This window comes from Brassica napus, chromosome A9, assembly GCF_020379485.1.
Source record: "Brassica napus cultivar Da-Ae chromosome A9, Da-Ae, whole genome shotgun sequence".
NCBI classification, from domain to species: domain Eukaryota; kingdom Viridiplantae; phylum Streptophyta; class Magnoliopsida; order Brassicales; family Brassicaceae; genus Brassica; species Brassica napus.
Genome location: NC_063442.1, coordinates 4,425,154 through 4,450,876, shown reverse-complemented (window position 1 = coordinate 4,450,876; position 25,723 = coordinate 4,425,154). Strand labels below are relative to the sequence as shown.

The following is a 25,723-nucleotide window of genomic DNA, read 5'->3' as shown; positions in this document are numbered from 1 at the left end:
ATTAATAATAAACTTTTGGCTGGCAAAAAAAGAGTCAAAATTGTCTAATTATTGCTTAATTTGTCTAACTGATATATATGTATTTCTCAATTCTAAAAAAATAATGTATAATATTGTATTACATTATTTAAAGAATATAAAATAAGACTACATAACATAAATATATTTTTTAAATTTTCTTTGTGGAAATCATTATGTTGTTTGATTGTAGTACTTGATTCACATATTTGCATAGATATTTGTGATAGATGAATAATTATATTTTTATTATCAGTAAATAATATATATTTATTATATAATATAAGCAAAATAAAATTATTTACTTTTTAAACAAAGTTGTCTCATGTTGGAGATTCGGTTATAGACATATAATATTCGAAGGAGATATTTTTACAGTTATCAATCTTCTTAACATTCAAGAAACAAATCTGAATATCAAAACAATATCTCATACAATCTTTTTGTAGAATAACTGCTCTGAAGAAATTGAATTTAGGCATCAAAAAGGATTGAAAATGATGTGGAGATGTGTTATCTAAGTCAGCTTTACAAAGTACTACTATTCATAGTTCATATATCATTTAAGTCCATCATTTCTTAAACATCTTGAAATAACTGATGCTAATTAATAATACACTTTTGGCTGGCAAAAAAAATTAAATTTGTCTAATTATCGTTTAAATATTTTATTAATATTGTCTAAAAAGCTTTCAATTGATATCATAGTTTAATTTTTATTAGTTTTTTTGTTAATTTTAGGATTTTTTGTATTTAAGATTTTTTTCCATATTAAGCTTATATTTCTTTCACATAATATATATATATATATGTCATAAAAATTACCATCAAATCAGTTTTACTTTTTTTATTATTTTATTTTTAATGAAAATACACTTTTAAATAATTTAATTTAAAATAAAATTATATATTAATTTGTTGTATTCTAACAATTTGATTGATTTAATTAATTTGCTTTGGTGGATAACTTAAAAAGTTTTCATATGAATCGGGGAAAGCAAGCTTATGTTGTTATATTATATTTATTTGTGTATATAGAATCTTGTGTATATAGAATCGGGGAAAGCAAGCTTATGTAAACTTACTTTTACAAAAGTCTTAACTTTGTCACGAAAATAAAAATCTATGCTTTTTCATATTTGTCAATGTTCTCACACTTTCAAAGAATATATTAGCTTAGTCACTTTCTTATTTTTTTTACAAAACAAAATATCGAAGTCTTGAAAGTTGAATTCATATTATTGTAAATGTACATAAGAGTTTGTGATTACATATTTAGTGATTCTTGTATATGTGTTCAAGAAAGTTTCAATGGCTTAGCGGTATATGCTCTATATTTATGTCATACTAACCCGGGTTCGATCCTGTCCTTTGCATTTTTTTTTCATTTTTTACGAAAAAATAAATGAGATGACGTGGCAACTTCGGACTCTCTGATTGGATGATTATATATGCTGATGTGGACACTCTAAGAGGGGTTTATATCTCCCTTTTAGTATAGTATAGATTGCAACTATTAACGTGTCACGGATTGAAATAAAGTTATTACAGTATTTTATTAACAGCTTAGTAACGGTTCGATTTGTAATAATAAAACCGGTTTAGATTCCTAAAAGTGATTCGACCAAGTGTACCGATTCGATCAAGTACGCATTAAACCGACCAAGTGTACCAAGCACATTTAGAAAGAAACAAAGAAACGGTAATGTTCCTGACTCGTCGGTTTTGAACACAATGGTTCTTTGTTTGGTTAAGTTAAGGAGATTTGATGAGGCCAGAGCAGATTTAGATAGAGTGCTAGCTTCTAGTTATGTTCCTAGTAACAACGCTTGTAGCTTAGTAGTTGATGAGCTTTGTATCTTGAGGCGTATCTTTATATTTTTGAATAAGTCAAAGCGAGAGGAAGTGGTTTAAGGATTTGGTGTTGCAAGAGATTGTTTAAGGGATTGTGCGGTCATGGTCACTTGGATGAAGCTGTTGGGATGTTAGATACTCTCTGTGAGATAACAAGAATGCTTCTGCCGGTTAATCTTATATAAGTCTCTCTGTTACTCTAGATTGACCATGGAAGCAATTAAAGTAGTTAAAGACATGGCTTGATTTTTGGCCTCGTTAGTCACACCTGGTTGATTTATATTTTGTGTGAAGAGAAGAAGTTTAGAGACGCTCGTGCTTTGTTTGGTATTGTGGTTCAGTCTGGGAGATCTTTTTTGAATTGTACTAAACCTGGTTTGTTGAAAATGCTTAACCCGAATCAGCATTTTATTGTAAAGTGCTTGCAAATGTGTTGTAGTATAGTAAATTACATTTATCATTTAAAAACAAAAATTCTGAACCTGAAAAGATACTAATACTGTACTGAGTGTGAATTGTGTAAGACAGATTCCATGTGTAAAATCTAACAACCGTAAGCAGTTGGTCTGCCATTATTCAACAAAAGTGGGAGAAAAAGACACTTTTCTTCACGTGAGTTTCCTAATACTTTATAGTATTATTTCAAGTAAAGCATAAATGTATATATAAAAATTTAATAAAATAAATTTTTATTGTAAACAATACTTGAACAATAATGCATTTTTGTTATCATATTGATTCTTCATGAATTATATTTTTTTTCTATGTACATGCATGTATACTAGTCTATGTTGATTAAGATCAATGTAATGTACAACTTCAAAAACACTAGTGGAAGATATTTGAATGAACTGAATTAGTATCTTAACTGGAAAGTGTTTTTTTTTTCTACATAACTATGAAAATGATGCATCTATATAACTATTGTTGACAAAATTAAAAAGTATAGATATTTTGTTGGAAAATATTTAAAAAAATCATTTTTTTAATTTTCAGGAAACACTTTATTTGGTACTTATTGATTCAGTAATCGTAAGAACACACACATTGAATTATTATTATACACAGACGAATACATACTTTGAATATATTTTATACACACAAAATCAAACAGAAACTTTCAATAAAAATAAACTAAAAATATTTCAGTCTCTCTAACCATGAATAGAAGCAAAGTGATTAATCAAAGCTAAAGCATTACTCGTTAAATGAGCAATAACCAAAATCCTTTCTCTAACAAAAATCTTAACCTTCCCATTCATGTCATCTCCTCCAAATCCGTCGGTGCACGTGTTCTCATCTGTCAGAGCCGCACTAACCCATGTCTGAATATCACTCATGTATACCTCATAGCTCGAGCCACTTAGCTGACCCATCTCACCAATCGATTTTCGAAGCTCATCCAACGTGTCACCTAACTCCTCCACGCAGACTCTCATGGCCGAGACTTCTCTCGGCTTGAGCTGGCTACTACTTGAGAGACGCACCATCATTACTGATGTGGCTTTAGCTGACGCTAATGTGATGTTGAGAGCAGCGTGAGCCATGAGCTTGGGGCTGGTTTGGATGAGACTGGCATGAGTTGAGAGTGAAGCGACACAGAGTCTTGGGTATGTTGTGACTGTGCATGATGATTTTACGAACTCTGTGTTTGTTGCTGTTGTATGGACCGACTTGAATGTGGTTATGGTTATGGCTACGGTTATGAGAAGAGATGTGAGGAAGTGATTAGTAGCTCTAAAAGATTCAGCCATCTCTTTAAAATATATGTTATGATCTTTATGATATTATGGTTGTGATGATATATATGTGTTGAAGTGTTCTATGTAACTGACGTTTTATATAGAGAAATTATATGATATTTGCAAAAAAAAAAAAGATGATATTATTTAAGCACAATTATTTAATATGCAAGTGGGAATTTGGTTGCATGAATGAAGATATTTTGTTTTATAAAGGAAAATGGAAGAGAAAAAAAGAAGTATCTAACATGTGAAAGCAACATACGTCTAAGACACTGATTGTGCGTAAGGAGTTTGTAGTTTTGAGACAAACATATTAAATTGTTTAATTAATCACATTTGGAACAAAGCATTAATCACATTTGGAATGATCTAGTATACCACTATGGGTAATTCGTGGTCTCTTTCAGATTCAAATGGAGTCGACACTTGATACTATCCAATGGTCCTGACTTATCGTTTTAAATGGTAGGTCTAGATTATTTAAGTGTAATTACGTTTGTGTTTATTATTTATTAATGATGTATTTGAATTCAGTAAGACCTTTTTTATGAAATGCTTTGTTACAACTTGTAATTGCAATATGAAACACAAATGTATTTCTTTATAAAAACAATTACAGGTTTTTTATTACTACAAAAATCAATTAAAGGATTAAAAGATGTCGATCGATCGTTGAAACCAAATTGTGGACGTAACTCCCCAAACATTTAATATTCTAATTGTCCTTGTAGTCGTAATTAAATAGTGCATGTGGCTATTGTTATCTTCAAGATTTCCATTTTGGCCACATATCATTGTGTCTGCTCCCAAAATATCACAATGTTTATCCTAAATTTCGTAGAAGCAGTACCACGTGATCTGAAATATCAAGTTGTATTGTAATGTCAAGTCATATAGGTGTCTTTACAAAAAACAGTCTAGTCAATGTTAACCAAATTTTTTTTTTTTTGGTAAATACATATGTGTTTGAGATTTTTAGATGGGTTAATTGGTGCTTGTAATGAATGAATAATTTTATTGTAACGGTTGTCGCTCTCAAAAACTGGCAGGTTTTCTCAGTGAATCATCCTGTTTACTATTGAAGAAAATTATTGGGCTTTTGACGTGGGTCTCTTAATCTTCTTGAAACTACTATATGGTCTGTGCCTATGTAGCCCAATTCATTTTCCATCGACATGTGGCCCAATTCATTACAACAACCTTTTTGTCAACAAACAATTGTTTTTCTTTTAAATTACTTAATGTAATATTGCATATATGTGTGTTCCAAAAAAAAAATCTTGCATATATATTCACTGAAGTTGGTTTTGGTGTTTCTTGTCATGTAAATATCAATAAATATTATCATAAATAATGAGAACACTTAGAAAATAACTTTTTAACATGAAATTCTACTATATGAAATTTATTTGTATTATTTTTGTGTGATATTTTATTTTTAGAATTATGATAAATAATTTTACTTTAACTACACCATTAATTTTTGTAAGCTTATTTTCATTGATATATAACATTTTGTTATCGAAAATTAAACCTCAAACTCTTAGTCCAAAATCATTAGTTAATTTTTTGGTCAAACTACTTGACTAAGAGGTTTCAATTAATGATGATGTTTTGTTAAATTCATTTTGATTTGATTGAACTTTTATATATACTACATCTGTTTTATTATAAATAATATTTAATTTTTTCACACAAAATTTTGTTATACTTTTCATTATTACACATAAAAATTTTCCAATTAACAATCTGAAATGGCAGGAATATAATGTGTATTCCGTTTAAAATCTGCAATAAAATATAGACTGATATTGTTACAACAAATATAAAACTAAATAGCAACAGTGAACTTATTGTGGAACGAAAGTAGTATAAATGAGTGTAAATCATTTTCTTTTACAGTGGGGAAGGATAGACGAAATGGGGTGGTCATGGGGATAGAGGAAAGGTTATGGGTAATGTGTCGTTCGTGATTGATCATTGTCTTGCAGATTGTGACAATGCATGCAAACGGATCATTGTTTGTCAATATATAGTGACCCCTAACTCTTAACTTGTTTTTATTCTATTAGAAAATATTGAATGCCCCCTAGTTTGTGTACACGCCTAAATTGAAATCTATGACTTATAAAAGTAAATTGATAAGCATTAAACATCAATCTAAAAATGTTGTTATGATGGTTTTAAGCAATGAGCATATATCTGGTTGCACAAAAAAAGAAAAGCAATGAGCATATATCTCGTTAGGCGAGATGAGAGCATAAGCATACTGACACACATATATATATATATATATACATATATATATATATATATATAGTACATATACATCTACATCTAGTTTGAAGATATTGTAAACGAAATATAAAAATACATTTGCTTGCATATATGTAAAATACACCATAATTAACTAAATGTTCTAATTTCATTGTTTTAGTTTCAGATGCCATCTTCGCGGATGTGCATTTTTTATTTGCTAACCATCCAAAATATGAAGAATCCCTCTGTGTGTACACATGCTTAAGAAATGACAAAAGCAAATTCCAAAATTCAAAAGAAATTAAAAACGAAACACGACTCTTCATATTCACACTTCCAAGAAAAAGAAGTCTTAAATAAATAAAACTTCATACAAACAAAACACTCCAACACCAATCAAAACTCCTTTTAATTACTTATACAAATAACTATTCTTCTTACTAACTCTCACTCGTCTGAACCATCACAGAGGTGACTTTTGCTCTAACGTGCCCAATAATATGTATAAGCTTTAAATTAAGCTTCAATAATGGCTTCTCCTCGTGGAACCCTAACCCTAAACACATGCTCCTCTCCTGTACACTTATCAACTTTCACCACCCAATGACTCTTTCTTACACGGTCATGGTGACGATGATGGTGATTGTTCTTGTTCATCATCATCTGCTGATTATAATTACCATTATCGTTCACCCTCGTCACAAGCAACCCTCCACCTATAGGTAAAAATTGTGTTTTCCTCCCATCGCTAAACCTCCAAGATCCTCTCGAAAACGCGTTATAACCTACCACAACCGCCACACCGCTTCCACCGTCACTTCTTGCGTTTTCTTCATGGTGATTAACGATCTTTGTAACGATATCTTGGTGGTTCTCAAGGTTACAATCCACGAGGACGAAATCAGCTTCACCGAAATGATCATTGATTAAATTGTTGTCGCTAGATTCTCCCACTACGAAGTGAATATGATGAATCTCTGATGGTTCCAACATTTTCTTGGATATGATCAGTTCTTCGATGCCACGTAAAACACATACCACTTGACCACGCGTTTGATTTGCGGCAGCGATCAGGGCAACGAGTATGTCAGTGTTTGCTGCTCCGGCACAAGCCACGGCGATCTTTCTCGCGTTGTTTCCGGCGGCTAGAGCTGATATGAACTCAGCCACGTTCGGTTCTTTTGATCTTTGATCCTGGAAAATGCACATATATGTCAAAATGTGACATTAAATTAAGAAGAAAAAAACTCGATCCATTTCATATTTTAAACAAAACCCAATTAAATTAGGCTTAGAGAGATCTTATAATTTTTTCGAATATACAAAGAAGTAATTTCTTACCGTTTTCAATGTACTAAGATAGGCTTTAGTAGCATTCTCAGCAGACCAAAAAGCCATTTTCTTAGAAATAAAATCGGGTTTCTCTCAATCTCTTGCTTAGGAAGTTTCAAAGTGGTTGATGATGGTTTTGGTGAAGGGTCTTTATTTATATATGGGGAGATTTGTGAACAGGATAAGATTCAAACAGGCTGGTCCAGTTCCATGAATCTTTTCTTTTGATATAAATATAAGGACGGAGAAGAGAACAAATTTGGTCAAGTTGTAATAGTATTCAACATGCGTATATAATATGGTATTATCTTATACACAGATATATTAAAAATCAGGTTGTCTCATTGTCGAGAGATTAATCAGCTATTGTCATTGTTAATGTTCCTTTTCCTTATGATCTCTAAATGGAATTAGACTATGTTCAAAGGTTGTTTTTAGTGGCGTTTAATAATTAATACCCACTTTGGCAACGTGCATCGATCTCAATTCTTAATCGCAACTAGAAATATTTTTGTCCCAAGATATACGTGATAGGAAAAGGAAACCACATGCAATAATACTGACGATTTTAAAATTTTTGTTGTTATATATGTTTCAAAAACGCATTAGTTTATGGTAATGATTGTTCTAAGTAAATACACCTGTTTACATGGAAAAAATATTGTAACTTAAACAAAGGCAACATAAGAACGCTCTAAAAGCAATAATGGCTTAAATGTTAGTCATTCATCTGGATGTTTGAACATGCTAACATGCATCTTTAGGAACAAAACTTTAAATTAATATTCATATAATATCATTTATATTTATCTGTTTAGATGATTTCAACGCGTATTATACCCAAATACAATTAATTTAACAAAAAATTAGAAAGAAAAACAGAATTTGAATTATAAGGATCAATGAGCTGTAATGTCTAGTGCAGCAGAGGCAACGGAGATCTCAATGAGATTAAATATATAAAATGAAAGTTGTAAAATATAGTGCAACAAAGAAGTGAATTAAGATTGAAACACATCTTAGGGACATATAGAACATGGGTCCATGTTTGTTCTGGCAACAAACCTACAGTTTTTCTTACAAGATTAGATTCTCGATTTTACAAAATTAATGAGAACGTACGGTTTAGATTAATTGATGTATATAATTAAGTTATTGATTGTACAATCTAGTGACCGTCCTCTCTCGTACGGGTTTCCATGAAGCTTCATATACACTTAATCTAACTATGCATTAATCATTGTGCTAACCAAGACTGAGAAATAATGTTAAGCTATATTAATGCTGAAACATACTTTATAATATCATATAAATTAAATGGTTACAATTCGTCGTGTTGTAGCAACCATTCATAATCAAATTTTAGTGGAAACATATATATGATCAATAGAATTGCATGTACTTTGAAGTAGAGATATCAAACTGGTGATTGCTACTAATGAGATCAGTTACAGAAAGGTCGTGAAGGATGTGTTGAATCGAAAGACACAAGGAGCCATAGTGTCCCATGGTGATAGATATGATTCAGAAAAAATGTTAGAATAGTTTTGGGTTTATTGAGACATGTTCTTGCAATTGATGAAGATACTTCAAAGTATAATGTCTTATTCCACTTGAACTAGTTTCATGCATCTGTCATTATTATTGCTTTACACCTTATCAAGATAAGGGTATTGGAAATAAATTTGGCCAGACCGAACTGGTCCAGTGCCCGGAAAGATTTTGAACTGTTTCAAAAATCTAAAATTTCATATCAACTAATATTATCTTCTTCGAGTTGCACTTGGACCACAATATTTTGCACTAAATATAATAAATAAAAATTTCAAATTTACCAATAAAAATAATATTTGAAATATGGTATTTGAAGTTAAATAACAATATGTGTTGTATGTCCTTATAATTGGAGCTCGATGCATGCACTGCAATAATTATAGATGATTTTTTTTTAGCAAAAAAAAAAACAATTTTGAGGATTTACCCTAAAAACATTTTAAAACAGTAGACATAGACATGAATGCGCGGGATGGTCATTACGACATATCTCAGAAAAGTCTTCATAGATTTTCTTATATACGAACCAAAATCGAATCACCAGAATATATATAACTAGGGTCGGCCCGCCCTACGGGCGGAATATTAGTTAATTTGATATTCACTAAATGCTCGAGTTGAAATTTGTTTTAAGATTCAAGAATTTGGTTATCTGTTATGTGTTACTTATTAGTATGCGGTGGTATAGTTGTTTTTCGATTATTCTTGCTTTGGTATTGTATCAAATTAACTAATTGTCCAACTCATAATTATAGATGTACAAATGTGGATTTGTGATAAAGTTTGATGACAATACTGTTTTTTTTAATTCTTATTCATAGTGGAGTGTGCATGTGTCAGAAAGAGGCCTATAACAACTTTTATGTTTTTGTGTATGGATTTTAAATATATATTATTTTGTATAATGCATACTTGTTCTACAACATTTGCTTGTAGACTAAAAAAATTGTTTTCTATATTTTTAAAAGAGAAAATATTTAGTCTAGAATATAACATGGACATATGTAGTGGCTATATATAGAAGTTGGGTGTTATTTTAAAATGACATATGTATAGAGATTTTTCAACCATTACTTCACTGGCACAAAACATTTATAACTGTAAATACCTTCTTTTAAAAGCAAAACTAATAAAAGCGTGTACAACAAATGTATTTTGATATATATTATATGCATCAAGTTATAAATGTTGGAAACATTGCAAAATGTTTTGAGCAAAGTTTTTAACTTCACAATCTTCATCTTGACGTCAGTTCAGAGTCGGCCCTGGCCACAAGCAGAAGAAGCATTGGCTTCCAGCTGATACGATAATAAGTATTTTCGCGGCCATATATTTATAAAGTGACTTTAGCCTAGTGGTTCTAAGAGAAATTACCAGTGCTAGAGGTGCTGGGTTCAATTACCCTTAACTGCATTCATTTATTTTGGCTCTAAATATAAAATGGGACACGTGTCACTCCCAGAACGCACGAATTGATGACGTGGCTTCACGGGAGAGAGACGAACATTTCTTTATATATATAGATAGATATTGAAAAATATAACAAAATCTTGAATATTGTAAATGGCAGTAACCAATTTAAAGACTGGGATACAAAAACATGAATTCCTAATTAAAATAGCAAACTAAGAAAATAAAAATAAAGAGAACGTGGGATTGGGATAACATTGAGGAGGAGACAACGATAGAGAACAGTGAGTGGCTACAGATTCTGCTTCAACCTTCCAGGAGACATCATCTTTTATTAAGGTCTTTTTTAACTATCATGGGTGAATTTGATGGGTGGCTCCTTTGTCTTTTTAGTTTTTAATACTACTTGAACGTAAAAATTAAAAGAGAAAATTGTCAAAACAGACCAAAAAATAGCATGGTTGTCCATTTAGTATAAAACCATTTTTATCTATTTTGTCTCTATTTTATCTTTTATATTTGTGAAACTTAATAAAATAAATAATTTCATGAATCAAAAAAATTATTAAAATATAAGCAATTAATAAAACACTCATATACACAAAATAAAAAACTTAATAAATAAAAATTTTAAATTATGTTCTACTAAAATTAGTTTTTGTCTTCTACAGAAAATGAATTAGTAGAAAACGAATTTTAGATTATACAAGTTCGTCTACTTTTTTTTAGAACAAACAATCTACTTTTAATTAAAATTCTAAATATGGGGAATGCGAATTTTACTAATTGTAAATATATCTACTTTTCTCCGTAATGCAGTTTCTACTTTTATGAAATATTCTAAAATTCTTGGAATGTGAAATCTAAACACTACTCGGACGTCTACATGAAGTAGAAATTGCATTCTCAACTTTTGTCATTGTTCTACACAGTGTAGAAGGTGTCTTCTACGGATAAGAAAACATGTTTTTTTGCGAAAATTAAGAAAATTTCTGTTAAGCAAATATTATAACTTTCTTAAAATGTGTATAGGTCGATTTACCTTGTCAAAAATGTTTTTTCCTTTTTATTAAACTTTTTTTAAAAAACGTTCTTTCTTTTTTTGTTAAACCTTTTAATAAAAAAAATAAACTTTTTTAATTTAACGTTTTAAAACGTTTGTAGAAAAATAAAAATAAAACTTTGTAAAACGTTTTTAATAAACTTTAATAAAAATAAACTTTATAAAAATAAAAATAAAACTTTATAAGAAAGTTTTTAATAAAACATTAACTAAACATTATAAAAACGTTTGACATAGTTTTGTTTTTATAAAAAAATTAAAACGTTTCTGAACTTTTTAGTTTTATTAAACTTTTTAATAAAAAATAAAACTTTTAAATTAAAAAATTGTTTTCCTTTTTATTTAACTATTTAAAGTTCAGTTAAGCTTTTAAATTGTGTTTAATGTATTTAATTTGATTAATCAAAGGTTAGTTTTGGTATTATGAAATAAATTATACTAAAGAGACAACTTAATGATGGTATTATAGCGAATGGACAACCATGCTATGTTTTTATTCCGTTTTGGCAAATTTCCCAAATTAAAATAACTCAAAAGTTCTTTTAAATTAATTTTAGTTTGTTTTCTAAATTATCACAGCTTTATGATTTTTAAAGTCCACAAAACTTAATGGAAGGCTTCACAAACATTGTAGAACCTTTGATAAGTAATTTTGAACGTCCTAGACTCCTATACACAAAAAACCTTTTTTATATTTTTTGTATATTATCAGAGTTTTTAATATAATTATAGAACATAAAACATTAGAATCAGAATTTAGTGAATATAATTCTAAAATGTTTGGGCCGTTAATTGAACCTCATAGATTCTGAAATGTTTGGGTCTTAAGATTATTTAAACCTCATAGGTTGCGCCACTGATAATATAAGAGCTAGACCAAAAACAAAAGCTATGCATCTTGCCATTCACCTTAGAGATAAAAAAAATAGTTTCGACTTTGACTCTCCATCATTCTTTGTTTAATGAAGCCCTGCTATGCCTATTATCTTTTTTTTTTGAAACTACTATGCCTATTATCTTGCTCGTATCTCTTTTATAATTTCATCCTACTCATTCATTTCCTTAACCATGGCGACTTCCCTCGGACCCAACTTGCTCATAACATCACCCGAAGCAAAACTGACAAATTGATGAGAGTAAAAAACACAAAAGTGTTTATGGAAAAATTATATTAGACTCTCATGAAAATAATGTTACAAGATGCATAGTTTATATAGAGAATAAATCAAACTAATTTCCTAAACTAATATGGAATAGTATATAATAGATAACTAGATTTTGACCCGCGCAGGCGCGCGGGTGTATATTTTAAAAAATATGTTGATATTTGTTTTTCATGTAATTATTAGGATTTGGAAAAATGAATCCGAGGAACATAACCGATACCGATCCAAAGATATAATACCAAACCCAAACATAAATTGATTAAATATTCTAATTATTCAAAATTTTGTTATTTAGAGAACCGAATCTGATCCGAACCGAAGTATTTGGGTATCCAAATTTATCTAAAAATAGATTTATATACTTATATATATTAATTATTTTTAGATTTAACGTATATAAAACATCAAAAATGATACTTTTAAATTGGTTTAAATACTTGAAAATATATATAGATAGTCAAAAGTAAATATCTGAAATAGTTAAAGTATACTCAAATCACCAAAAATACTTAAAATAATTATTTATTTCGTATCCAAAATTTTAAATCAAGCCAATTGATATGTTAAGCTTAAGTATTATAACATATGTTATTCAAATTTATACGTAATATATTATTTTATTTATACATTTTGAGAAATTTAAAATATATAATGATTTAAGACTTTAAAAATAATTTAAATTAGTTATCCAAACCCAAACCAAACCCGCAAAGATCCAAATCGAACTCAAACAAAAATTTAGAAACATTCTAATAAGGCTGAAATCTTTGACCCCGAAAACCCAAAATACAAACCGATCAGAACTAAACCCGTATGGGTATCCAAAAGCCCATCTCTAGTCATTATTATATATCGTATTTTATCATCATATAATTAATCGTATTTTATATGTACCATCATATAAGTAATCATATAATTAATAGTATTTTATACATACCATCATATAAATAATTGCATATATTATATTTTTAAAACTTAATATGAAATATGAAAACCATAATTTGAGTTGGTATTTCAAATTGGGCTTTGTATTATATTTTTCTTATATATATTGACAATATTTTTTTATAATGGTTATTGAAAAATAGTTTAGTAAAAATCTATTTTTGAATATATGTATATTTTTGAATCAATTTTTGATATAAATCAAATTTGAATTATTATTTTGATTTGAAATATGTATATAAAGTTTAAATTTTGTTTTATGGTTAGTTTAGAAAAAAAAATTTTAGGGAATTAGATTGACCTATTTTGGTATATTTTAAAAGTGGCCTAGATAACTTTCAATTTTTTTAAAAAAACATAAGCCCATTACTTTTTTTCTTAATACTACTATCCTTGTTTTCAAACAAAAATATTTTTTTTTAAAAGACTGCAATCCATGTTTCCAAACACTCCAAATTTTTAAAAGTCCTATTCAAGTCTCCAAACACTCCAATTTTGTACTTGAGTTTTAATAAGATAGATGATAAACTTCCTATTCTAATATATTGATGTATATCTTAATATTGAATATTGGATTGGATCGATCTTCTAGATCTCCCAATACCCTCCCTCAAGCTCATACGTGGTAACACGTATGAGATTGAACAATCTTCAAAATAGGTGGTAAAAGTAGCTCATGCGCTAATCGTTGCAGAAGCTTGATGAATGTCCCATAGCTTGCGATTTTGCAAGCAGAGATAGATGATCTGAGTTTTGGTTCGAATATTTGTTTTATCCATCCTACAATGAGATGATTGTTTGCTTTGCAATCTTCACGGTAGGGTGAATCGGCTGCCGGTAGACTGCCGTCAAGAAATCTGAATCTTCGTGAGCTAATAGCCATACGAAAGTTGATGAATGAATTTGAATTGTTGAATGAATTTTCCTTGCTTCAAATTGAGAAACAAAAGAATAGAGAATAAGTTTGATGATTTGCGATTTTGCAAAGACAACCAAGACTATGATTGAATAAAAATCTTCTTCTTCAAGTCGTGAATAAAAAAGTTTTTGAATGAGAAGTGATTGTTCTGCGATTTTGCAAGACAACACGAGAATAAGGATGTTTTTGATGTTTTTAGTTTTGTTCTTGCTCTGATACCATGACAAATTGATGAGAGTAAAGAACACAAAAGTGTTTATGGAAGAATTATATTAGACTCTCATGAAAATAATGTTACAAGATGCATAGTTTATATAGAGAATAAATCAAACTAATTTCCTAAACTAATATGGAATAGTATATAATAGATAATGATAAACTTCATATTCTAATATATTGATGTATATCTTAATATTGAATATTGGATTGGATCGATCTTCTAGATCTCCCAATAAAAACCAGTGTTATCAGAACAAGGACGGCCAAAGAGACCATTGGAACTTTTTATAGATTTCGAGTGTTATTTTGACTAAATCAAAAATTATGTAGAATATAAAATTGGTTAGAACTATGTCATATGCAAAATAGTAAATTTTAATCTCAATAACCGCAACCATAAAACATAATTTAATCGACGATTTCAACATAATTAAGCTAAACCGATCACAAAAACAAATACCCTAGAAAAACACACAGTAAGAAGAATTTTTTAGAAAAAGCCTCACACCTGAAACAACCCTCTAAAAGCAAAGAAAAGAATAGCTGAAACACTTTTGACCTTAAAGGTATCTTACTTCCTACAAAAGAAAGTCCTAGGATTGCTCAACCACTATTAGATAGGCTCCTAGTATCGCCGGAATCATCATCCCCACCATTTTCATAGTCATCTTCTTCTTTATAATTAGTAGCACCAGTGTTCATATTCCCATATCCATGATAGGTCGTTGTGATACTATCGTTGTGGAAAGAAGAAGGCATTTGAGACAACGGTCTCATTGTACCACCACCACCGTAGGTTTGTTGTTTTGGCTCCTCTACGGTGGCCACCGCAGGAGAAGTGGAATTCACAGTGGTGATAGTGAAAGTTGGAGGTTGTTGTTGTGGTTGTGGTGGAGGAGGACAAGCCTCCATGATTCGAGGCTTCTTCTTATGTGTTTGTTCTGCTTGATGCATCACAATGAAACTTCCCATTATCACCTGTCACAAATTATAATCACAATGGAATTATTAAATATGTTTTTAATTTATTAGATAATCAAGATTCTGTTACCTGGACAGGACCAGCTGCTATGAGCATACCAGCAAGGCCACCGCCGATTATTTTACCATTTGGTCCGGCTAAAGAAATGCTCATACCACCGGACCGACCTTTGGTTCCACAGTTTTCAGTAGGCATAAAGGAACCAGATAGAGAAAGTATCTCAAATCGACCCTAAGACAAGATAACAAACTAATTCAAGAACCGCCAAAAATCTCATCAAGAACCAAAAATATAGTGTTAATTAGGTTACCTCATATGTAAGAGTGCCTCCTGAAGTGGTAGGTTGACGAAGTGTGACATTGGAGATGGTACCAGTAGCAGAAAGAATGCATATAGCTCGAGAACCTTGTGAATACGGCATAACTTTCATCGTTACATCCTGATTAAAAGAAAATATATATTCTCAAAACAATGATACACATAATCCATTACCAAAGAAAAAATCATGTTTTGGGAAATTTATTACCTCACCAGCATTGACAGTAAACTGATGTGTTGTAAAATTTGCACCCATATAGCATGATAGCCCAGCAGGAGGAGGAGCTACAAATAGATAAAACAGAGTTTTGATGATATTGACTTTGACTAATCAGATAATTAATAAACTCTAATTCTCAACTAGCCAACTTGATCATCCTTGTCTATAACTATCCATAACAATAATTAAAACAGAATTAACCAAGCTGATTAGAAACCTTAAGATCTATGCTAACAAATTAACAATTAACACGACTAGACACTCTTTATCTTCTAAAGATGAAGAGACAACAAGAGATTATTCTCTCTTTGTTTTAAATCTTTTTTGTATTTTTATTTTATGTTTGTTCAATCAGCATCATCAGATCTCTTTCTCTGTCTTCTAACTGGTCTCTTTGTACCTTCTTCAGACAAAAGGGTGCCCAGTTATGTTTGGTCCCACTTCCCAACATCTCAAAAAATTCACATTAAATCACATCAACACATAACTCAAAACTCCAGATCAGATCTATCTCACTAAAACCAATGCAAAAGATTAAAACACACACGACTAGACTGCAAAGTTTACCTGGGCTGCTTTCATACTCAAACTTGTTAGATCTCTTGATGAATTCAACAGGTTGCTGATGAGCCTTTCCTCGTTTCCAATGAGAATGATGATGATAATCTCCAGAGAATGGAATGGAAGATGAGATTGGAGTCGGAGACAGAGTTGGTCTCGAAGCCCTAGGGTTCAGACTACCATCTGGAGCGTATTTTCTCGGCCTCCCTCTCTTCTTCTTTGTCAGATCTGTCCCTGCGCTAGAGATTGATGGCGGAGGCGCTGCAGCGGCTGAGCCAGGAGTCACAGTGGCTGGAGCCGGAGGGAGAGGAGGTACCACCGTCGTGGGTCTCACAGATGGAAGAAAGCTAGGGTTTTGTTGAAACTCTGTTCTTGGTGCCAAAGTTTCATCTCCCTTAACTGTGATGACCCCACTTGGACTCATTCCACCTTTCTCCTCCATTTTTAAAGTCTCAAATTACCAAAAAAATAGCAGAACAATTTTGCCCGTGAATGCTAAATTCAACAAAGATGAAGAGAAAGAAACTTAGAGAGATAGAGGAAGAAGATGAAGAAGCAAATATTTCTTTTGTTTTCCTTTGTTTTTTTTTCAGACAAAATTAACTAGATATAAAGATGGATGAAATAGCTGGGATCAAAGATTAAACCAGAAGAAAAAAATTGGTTACCGTTTTTAGATTTGGTTTCTTACCTTTCAACAGTTATGGAGCTGAAACTAACACTATAGCAGAAAAATGCAAAAGCTTTCTCAGTGGGTGATTAACCTCTTGATCTCACCGGAAATTAGCAAAGTAAAAATCTCTCAGAAATTAGATGCAATATCCCCCAAATTTTTCATAACAGAAAGATATAATATATTTTTGCAAAGGAAAAAGGAAGTAAATAAATAAAATGGAAAATTGTAGGAGAAAGAAATAATACTATATACTAAAAATATCATGTAGACAGTTGTTTCATTTAATATTATTCTAATATCGATGATATAATAGTTATAAAATCAATCTATTAATTTTGGTTTAGAGAAAGATCCACGTCCGTCTTGGAAAATTAATATGTCTAATTAAATAAAACGAAACTGCAAAAAAAAAAAAAAGTTAAGTGAAAATTTCAAAAAAATAAAAAATACCGTGTTCTGACAATATCCTTTGTAAATCACTTTTAGTAACGTTGACCAACGAAATTTGCTTTGAAAATATACTAAGACCAATTAATTTTCAAGATAAGCTAAATCTTTTGATTCACTTACGCAAGGATTTTGTTTCACGTACTTAGAAATAAATTCTCAAAAAAAGAAGAAGTAGTCTTTGGATAAAGAATCGACACTGATTTTTGCAGCAAGTACATTTTGTCGGTCAAAGTCAAATCTACTTTCCGCGACACAGTGTCTGTACACACTTGGAGTACATGACATAACACAAATGAAATGATCCAATAATCATTCAGATTCCTTTCATTTGTCAGACTCTCTTAATAAGTTAGCAAGTCTTTAAGCATACCGAAGGGTTTAACAAAAGTGGTGACTTATCATAACATATTACCAACAAAAAAAGCTGATGACTTAGTTTCTAGACAACTCTCTCTTTCTGATCTCTTTTGTTTATATGGTGTTGTTAAGAACATAGTTGAGGTGTCTTCATGTAATCACTCCTATAGATTCTTTTTAGTTGAATAAAAGTGAACTAAAAAGACTACTTTTAAGTTGTTGCTCCATATTTTCAGGCATGGCGTGATTGAGATGTAAAAGATTTTGCTGAATGAGGAGAATCAGATCGAGGAGTTTGAGGAGATGATCCAAATCTCTTGTTAGTTGATACTTTAAGACTCTTTTTCGCGCTTTGATGCTTAGTAGGGGTTCCTTTGTCTTGTTCTGGTGTAACTTGACCTTGAAGTTTCTTCAGTTCCTATAAACAACCAAAACCCAACAAGCATTACGTTTGGTTACTCATAGAAGTGTATTGATGCAAAAGAGTGTTAGCTAAAAATACTCTTCTCCTGCGACGTTCTTGTTCTTTCTCTTCTTTGAGTTCTGTATACTCTTCTAACATTGAAAGTAGACGATTCTGAATGTAGAAAATCAGATGAATAGATCAATTATGCATGCTAAGAGAGGACTTTGTGTGACAGAAAAAGATAACTCATACACCATCAAATAGAAACTCAGCTTCTTTCTCTGATTCCCATATTGTAATCTTGGAAACTAATGCTTCAGCCATAGCTAAGAAGAATAAAGAAGTTTTCAATTAGTTAAGGAGTCCCAAAGATAACAATCTGAAAAACTTTCTTGGTATCATCTATATGAAACCTGGAAGTTTATTAACGAGTGCTCTAGCTTTCTCTGCACGTTTGAGGATTAAGTGAGATCCTTTTCCAGCATTGTACCGGTTTTCATCCTATACAAATCATAAAAAATCCATAACTAACCACAAAATGTGAAAGACCATGGATGGTTATAAAAGAGACAAACCTGATTATACTCTTCAAGCCAAGTCTCTTCCTCACAAGCATTCAACCATTTTTCAGTTTTTTCAAGAATCTCTTTTCTGCTTAAAGCTTCCTCTTTCACTTTCCCAGCTCGATACTCGATATGTTCTAGTATATTTTCAGGGTTCACGTCTCCTGATTCAATGGCTTTAATTACATTCTCCACCGCGATATCTTGTTCTTCAAGAACAATGTGTGTTCTTTTGCATATCTCTTCAAGTTCTGACCTCTTCTTTAAAACAAGTTCTTTCATTTTGCTCCATTTTAACTCCTCTAGCCGACATAGCTCGGCTTTAACCTTTTAAGCATTAAACAATCAATCAGCAAAAAAGGTTTTTAAAAAGATTAAAATTAGTTAAAGCTAATGTGAATGTACCTACCTCTTCAAGCAAATCTGTGGAAAGGCTATTAGGTTTGGTTATTTCAGAAGCAGTAGCAGCTATATTACATGAAATACTCATGAACTTTTGTTGTTCTTCTGCTGGTGTATCCATTAAATTCCAAAACTCAAGCATTGTGGTCACAAGATTTTGAAGCTGCAATCAATAATATGGATTATATGTAAAGAACAAAGAGCAAAGTTGTAAGATACTAAAAAAAAGTTTGTAAACATTAAACTGACTTCTTGCATTCTTTGTATCTTTGTTTCGTGCCATTGGTTCACTGATGAAGCTAACTTGTCAAGTGTTGTATTACTTATACTTCTTGACCCTTCAGATTCTACTAAACTTGGGTGAATCTTGGTAACAGTTTCTCGAAAATTCAAACCAAGAACCGAACAAAGCGATTCCAGAGTTCTTAGATGATCTTGAATCTGTTTCATCCGGTTCCTCTGAGCCAAAAAAACACCTCAAAATATTAACCTCTTGATCAAGAAATTAAATCAAAGTAAAAAAAAGTAGTTGGTTAAGTTTAGGAAACCTTCTGTTCTTGAAGTGTGTAAAGCTCTCTATGTAACTCTTCAAGCTTTCTAAGAGATAAATCGGATTCATCAACCGGAAAATCAGATGAACAAGTCTCATCAGATTCACCATTAATCTCATCTCTTACACATTTTATATCTTCAATTCGATCACTTGAATAAACTGATTTTTCCTCTCTGATTTTCTCTTTTCCATATCTTCAAGTTTCAGAAGAATCTTTCCTAACTCTTCTTTCAAATTTCTTCCACATTGATCAGATTGTTGTTGTCTTCCAGGACCTGATGGCTCTTCCATTACAGAACATATATCAATAACTCTTGCTTCTGAGTCAACAATGTCTTGTCTTAGCCGACTCCTCTCCTCTTTAACCTTTTCGATTTTACCAATATAAATGTTTCTGCATTCGTCTTCAATCTCATTCAAAATCTTTTCTCTTTCGGTTTTGGTTTCTCCAACCTCGTCCCATATAATCTGTATTAGAAACAGAACCACATCATCGAAACGGTTCTATATTTCAAAAAGAAGAGGGAAAAGGCGGTTTCTTGGAGCTGAAGAAACAACAAACCTCAAGTTCTTGCAGAAGAGATGCAGAAAATGATTCGATTTGAGTTTTGGACATTATTATCTCCAAACTCTGCAGAAAATATATTTTACAAAACCAAATAACATTCAATGTTCTTCCTCAATCGCCATCTTATTCAATCATATGAAGATAGTTTGTTTCTGAAATAATAACATGTTCTGGAAGTTTCGATTATATCAAAATGAACTAGCAAATGTTAGGGTAAGATTCATTTCTATGTCTGAAATGGGAAACCTTAATTTCAAAATTTTCTATAGAAAATTTCCTGGAAAATGGATTAAACGTGTAGCAAAAATATCGGAGACGAGGTATATAAGAGATTGAGAGAGTTCTTAAAGACAACCGAAGATCGTTGGGAGAACGCTGCTTTTGTATATTTATGTTTCTTCCCCTTATCTTTTTGATTTATAATTTTCATCCTTATATCAACTTTCCATTTTATTTTTCACGAATGCAACGATTCTTATTTACGAAAATATCTTTCTTCATTTAAAGTTTAAGATTGTAGTGAATGAAAAATACTTTGGATAGAAACATCAGTTGGTGTTACATTCGACGTATTAAAACATATTAGATATTTTGGTGGAACTTAAAAACTAGAGAACCAAACTGAAAATACAGAATTTGTGAGCTGTAGATAGAATCCACGCCAACTGAATAAGGGCCGTTGGCCGTTACCTTCTTCCTCCCTCTCTCGTCATCTCCAATCCTTCTCTCTCCCCTAATTTTCTGGAAATTCATTCGACTAGGAAGGAGAGAGAGGGAGAGGAGAAGAGCATCTCACGATTCTTTTGTAATTCTGTTGAATGTGAAACTCTTTCCCTCTCCGATTTCGTCGGCTTAATCATGGTTCCGTGTTTTTCGTTGGAGGAGTTCGACATTGATTTCGAATTCGATGCACCTCGTTTCTACGATTTCTCCAGACCAGAGCTTGATTCCGAGACAGATGAAATCGAGTTCTGGTTCGAATCCGCGGGAAACTACCCTCCTTCGCGTAAGACACACGTTAGGGCAAAGATTCTGTTTATTACAAACATTTGTCTTTTTGTTTCTCTCTCTCTTACAGTTCGGTAATAATATTAATTATGATTTTTTTTTAATTATCTCAGCTTTTAGCCCAAAGTTTAATTGGAAACTTGAGCCACTTCCAGTTAAGCAAATTACAAACACCAGCTCAAAAACTAAGCCTGTGGATACCGGTCTTAATCCAAAAGATAAATACAATGGTAATGATTTTTTTTATCTTGGTTTCTGCATAAATGTTTTCAGAGACCTCATGTTTAACTTGTTGTTCAGGGTTCATATATTATAACCAAACGGTTAAAGATGTCTCCAAGACAAAACCGAAATCAAAAACAAAATCGAGTAGTAGCTCAACTTTAACAAGACCTACTGTTTCTTTGCTTGCAAGGCAGAATAAACCATTAGACGTTTACTCCGTTCAACTTTTGACAAGGTACACCAATGAGGAAGCCATTAATGTGAGTTTTTTTTTCTTTCTTTTGGCTTTAACAAATAGTTTTTGGTGTTTTAGATGTCAGAGGTCATTAGCAAAGTTTGGTGATAACTTATCTCCAATCTTAGTCTCTAAGTTGCAAAACCAAGACACCAAAACGCAAAAACTGGAAGCTAAGATGGATCAAATTAACTCCAACAGAAGATCTAAACTCACTGTTCCTAAGGAACCGAAACTCAGAACTGCAGAAAGATCTGAAAGACACAGGTACTCAGAATCCAGGCTTAGGCTCGTCAAGAAGACTGTTTTGGCTTCCTTATAACATGTTTTGATGTTTCAGGTCTAAGGTTAACTCAGAAATCAAGCAGAATGCAAAATCAAGGATCACTTCACCTAAAATAAACACTACCAACAAAAATGTAGTTTTTTTCAATCGTAGTTTCTTCATTACCACATTCTCAGAAGGTGTAGTTAGAAAACAATAACTAATGTTTTGGGTTCCTTTGCAGATTAATCATGAACCTTCTTCAGCACCTCTGCCTAAAAGTAATACTGTACGGTCTCAAGATCTTAAGGTATAACTAATATTCCCACATCTACAAGTCTGAAAGATCTTATCATCCCTCATGTGTTAACATAATTTTCTGCATCAGGCATTTGGTTTAAGAACATCACTGAGAGCAAAGGAACGCTCTTCAAATGTAAGTTTCACATCCAACATATAAATCTATCTTTCAAATGTTCTTTTAAATGATGTCTCACATTGCAGGCTAAGATTAATGCCATACAAGAGAAAGAAGCTACTAACTCCAGAACGTTAGTGCATAGCTTTGAAACTCCATAAATCTACTTTCCTTGTTTAGCCTAGTCTAATCTAGTTTCTAGAGTCCATTTTCCCAAGAACGTTCTCACGCCCGTTCTCTGCAGGCTATTAAAAGGTAGGAGAGCCAAAGGAAACCACAGCGGGAAGATACACTGCCAAGTGTATGAATCTAAGATTTTCCCTCTAGACTCAAAGGTTGTAACTTAACTCTCTTCTAAACTCATAAGAAGTCCCATTGTATAAAAATGTTGACCATATTCCAATCTCTTCCTTTTCTTGACAGAGACCAAGCAAAGAAGGACTCGGCGAAGTAACTAGCATCAAATATGGAACTCAAAAGTCTTGCAGGACATATATTAACAGGTAACTAAAATGCAATCTACTAAAGCTATACAATAGTTAAAAAAAACAACAACAGGCCAAAACAGATATCACACACCATTGATAATATTATTTGAACAGGGGCCTGGATTTATGCAGCAAATTCGATTCACAGAAAATTGCAGGGAGCTTAATCATGGCTTAATCTTCACCTTGAAGATCATTGCTTAATCTTCACCTTGAAGATGTTCTTATCATGTTGATTTATACACACGCATTCCTATGTCTCTATACATAGAAACGTGTACGCTTGTTTTTGTTTAGATATATGCTGAGAAATATATTTCATTGATTTTTTGTTGTTGTGTGGTCATATGTTATGTAAGCTATTATTTATTAACTCAGAAGATTAAAGACTTTAACTAACTCATGAACTTTTTTTTTGAAAAAGACAAACTCATGAACATGTTCTTGGTAGAAATTACTAGATAACTTCGCATAACCATTTTATATAACTTTTTTTAAAAAAATATTAAATTTACTTCACTTTTGTACAATGAATACTACTATGGTGTAGTTTATGATACTTGTACTTGTTTAATCTCTAATCAGTTTCTACAATAAAAATAAGAGAATTTAAATTAATTCGGTTTCCTGTACTCGGTTGGAACCAAACCGAAATTAAAATTAGTTTTAAATTTCTCCCGGTATAACCTGGTTCGTTACGAAAATGGTTCGATACTTCTCGATTACTGTTTCGCTTCCCCTCTTTACTTTCGACTCTCTCTCTCTCTCCCCGAGCGATTTCGAGAAGCACAACAATGGTGTCAACACGTCTCTTCACTCTCCTCCTCTGCTTCGTCTCCCTCTCTGTCTCCGAATCCAAAGTCCTGGAGCCTCACGCCGCTGAATCTTTCAACGTCAGCCTCATCCAGGTTCGTCCCTCTTTCATCACCCCTCTCCGTGTGAACTTCCGTTAATGGTTTTCTTGGTATGTGTGTGTGTGAAATTTTGCTCGATGATTGCAGAAACTAGGGACTAGTTGCTCTTACAGAGTGATCATCTCGACGAGCTGTTCGTCGTCGAGGTACACCCGCGATCAAATCAGCATCGCTTTCGGCGATGCATACGGAAACCAGGTTTGATGATATTTTTTTGAATTTTGACTTGGTTTATCAAATTAGGGTTTAGGGATACATTTTGAATGTTTCAGACATTAGAAGCATGGCCAAGTCAGTTTCTTGGTGTTGTTACTTATAACAGTTTCACTTGTCTGGATGAAATCTATCAACTACAGTTCCTCGAATCATGCAATTTAGCTTTGGTGTCAAGGCTGGTCCCTGATATTTTGGAGACTGTAAACAATTTAGTTAAAATTTCAATAATTTTTCTTTTTTTACAAATTTGGAAGTCTATGTCTATATAATGTTTTTTCAAAAATTTTGGGGCCGTAGGCGAATGTTTCATTCGATTTTGTCTTGAACCGGTCTAGTTGGTGTCCACTTTTAGCTTTGGTTCTACGGAACTCACAGCTCTGGTTTTGTTTCCTTGGAACTCACAGCTCTGGTTTTGTTTCCTTGGAGTCAGATATATGCACCGAGGCTTGACGATCCATCTATAAAGACGTTTGAGCAGTGTTCATCCGACACGTTTGAGATAAACGGACCATGCACATACCAACTATGCTACGTGTATCTCTACAGGTCTGGTCCAGATGGTTGGATCCCAGAGAGTGTAAAGATACATAGCCATGGCTCCAAATCGGATGTCACCTTCCCTTATAACACGCTCGTCCCTGAGAGTGTATGGTATGGTTTCAATTACTGCAAGAGCGCGTCGGATTCGAGTGTCTTAGGCGCCATTGGTCTCGAAAGAATCGTGCTCGTAGTAGTAGGGTTTATTGTCGCTGGTTTAATATTGTTCTTGTAAGGTGTTATGGTGGTTTTAATGTCGGTCTTCTGTGAACATATTAGGAGGATTATGGAGATTTTCCTCTGATCTGTTATAATGCTATGATGAAGTTACTACTGCTAATTTACAGAGTGTGTAGATATAAACAGAGTATTCATTATAGATTTTCTGCATTCATCAACAATATAGTATTTGTTAAAATCGAGCAAGAAACCAAATTGATTTTGTTTGAGATTTCAATTTGGTTTCAAACCAGGTGGAGATCTTGTTATGTCATGCCAAACCGAAACTAAAATTGGAATATATTCCCTATAAACCAGTGTTTCAAGAATGTGGCAAGTGGACAGTGATTCAACATCTAGAACGTTCAGTCAAATCCACATGTTGTTTAAGCATTTATAAAATAAAACAATATATATATATAATATAAACATTATGATATATGATATTATAGATAAATAAAAATTTATATATTCTTAAAATATTACAGCATTATATTACTATACAAATATATATGATTTTCCCTTGTTTATTATTATTATAATATTTTATATTTTAAATAATTATTGCGGTTTATAAGAATTTAAGATCAAAATAAAAACTATGACGTAAAAACATATAATTAGATCAATTTTAATTATGAGATACATAATTTATTAA

General features: G+C 31.8%; 4 protein-coding genes, 1 non-coding gene and 1 pseudogene across 6 annotated transcripts; 2 read left to right on the top strand and 4 right to left on the bottom strand.

The window, feature by feature from the left end:
- Positions 1–2,902: 2,902 nt before the first annotated feature.
- On the bottom strand, positions 2,903–3,745 carry LOC106366102 (21 kDa protein). Its single transcript, XM_013805660.3, has one exon. The coding sequence runs from the start codon at positions 3,624–3,626 to the stop codon at positions 3,027–3,029; it is 600 nt and encodes a 199-aa protein (XP_013661114.1). The 5' UTR covers positions 3,627–3,745; the 3' UTR covers positions 2,903–3,026.
- A 2,432-nt stretch (positions 3,746–6,177) lies between these two features.
- On the bottom strand, positions 6,178–7,496 carry BNAA09G06020D. Its single transcript, XM_013805659.3, has 2 exons — positions 7,218–7,496; positions 6,178–7,070 (listed from the first exon to the last, which is right to left on the bottom strand). Exons 1-2 carry the CDS (start codon positions 7,272–7,274, stop codon positions 6,393–6,395), a joined length of 735 nt encoding a protein of 244 aa, XP_013661113.2. The 5' UTR covers positions 7,275–7,496; the 3' UTR covers positions 6,178–6,392.
- A 7,345-nt stretch (positions 7,497–14,841) lies between these two features.
- On the bottom strand, positions 14,842–17,580 carry LOC106364096 (AT-hook motif nuclear-localized protein 6-like). 2 transcript variants are annotated; one of them, XM_048739476.1, is made up of 6 exons: positions 17,257–17,580; positions 16,572–17,016; positions 15,993–16,069; positions 15,777–15,905; positions 15,536–15,697; positions 14,842–15,462 (listed from the first exon to the last, which is right to left on the bottom strand). In XM_048739476.1, the coding sequence occupies exons 2-6, from the start codon at positions 17,005–17,007 to the stop codon at positions 15,088–15,090; spliced, it is 1,179 nt and encodes a 392-aa protein (XP_048595433.1). In that variant the 5' UTR covers positions 17,008–17,016; positions 17,257–17,580; the 3' UTR covers positions 14,842–15,087. The 2 variants fall into 2 exon arrangements, with proteins under 2 accessions (XP_048595433.1, XP_048595434.1); XM_048739477.1 differs by having other exon boundaries at positions 16,572–17,060; positions 17,257–17,578.
- Positions 17,581–18,280: 700 nt separating this feature from the next.
- On the bottom strand, positions 18,281–20,673 carry LOC106362692 (annotated as a pseudogene).
- A 575-nt stretch (positions 20,674–21,248) lies between these two features.
- On the top strand, positions 21,249–23,578 carry LOC111200477. Its single transcript, XM_022691682.2, has 11 exons — positions 21,249–21,546; positions 21,662–21,778; positions 21,849–22,008; positions 22,087–22,275; positions 22,349–22,427; positions 22,518–22,583; positions 22,662–22,709; positions 22,778–22,824; positions 22,936–23,026; positions 23,115–23,194; positions 23,294–23,578. Exons 1-11 carry the CDS (start codon positions 21,399–21,401, stop codon positions 23,355–23,357), a joined length of 1,089 nt encoding a protein of 362 aa, XP_022547403.1. The 5' UTR covers positions 21,249–21,398; the 3' UTR covers positions 23,358–23,578.
- Positions 23,579–23,867: 289 nt separating this feature from the next.
- Positions 23,868–25,186, top strand: BNAA09G05940D. The gene is made up of 3 exons (XR_007316135.1): positions 23,868–24,087; positions 24,181–24,291; positions 24,740–25,186. It is a non-coding gene; the product is annotated as an embryo-specific protein ATS3B (transcript).
- The last annotated feature ends 537 nt before the right edge of the window (positions 25,187–25,723 follow it).

What these genes read in the sequence shown, in the direction of transcription:
- LOC106366102 (XM_013805660.3), bottom strand. Translation starts at nt 3,626, where the DNA reads ATGGCTGAATCTTTTAGAGCTACTAATCACTTCCTCACATCTCTTCTC.
- BNAA09G06020D (XM_013805659.3), bottom strand. Translation starts at nt 7,274, where the DNA reads ATGGCTTTTTGGTCTGCTGAGAATGCTACTAAAGCCTATCTTAGTACA. An exon ending in ATCTTAGTACATTGAAAACG is followed by an intron (nt 7,071 to 7,217) that starts GTAAGAAATTAC and finishes TGCATTTTCCAG; the next exon opens with GATCAAAGATCAAAAGAACC.
- LOC106364096 (XM_048739476.1), bottom strand. Translation starts at nt 17,007, where the DNA reads ATGGAGGAGAAAGGTGGAATGAGTCCAAGTGGGGTCATCACAGTTAAG. An exon ending in TTACTGTCAATGCTGGTGAG is followed by an intron (nt 15,906 to 15,992) that starts GTAATAAATTTC and finishes TCTTTTAATCAG; the next exon opens with GATGTAACGATGAAAGTTAT. An exon ending in GAGGCACTCTTACATATGAG is followed by an intron (nt 15,698 to 15,776) that starts GTAACCTAATTA and finishes ATCTTGTCTTAG; the next exon opens with GGTCGATTTGAGATACTTTC.
- LOC111200477 (XM_022691682.2), top strand. Translation starts at nt 21,399, where the DNA reads ATGGTTCCGTGTTTTTCGTTGGAGGAGTTCGACATTGATTTCGAATTC. An exon ending in TAAACACTACCAACAAAAAT is followed by an intron (nt 22,428 to 22,517) that starts GTAGTTTTTTTC and finishes GTTCCTTTGCAG; the next exon opens with ATTAATCATGAACCTTCTTC. An exon ending in TTTTCCCTCTAGACTCAAAG is followed by an intron (nt 23,027 to 23,114) that starts GTTGTAACTTAA and finishes TTTTCTTGACAG; the next exon opens with AGACCAAGCAAAGAAGGACT.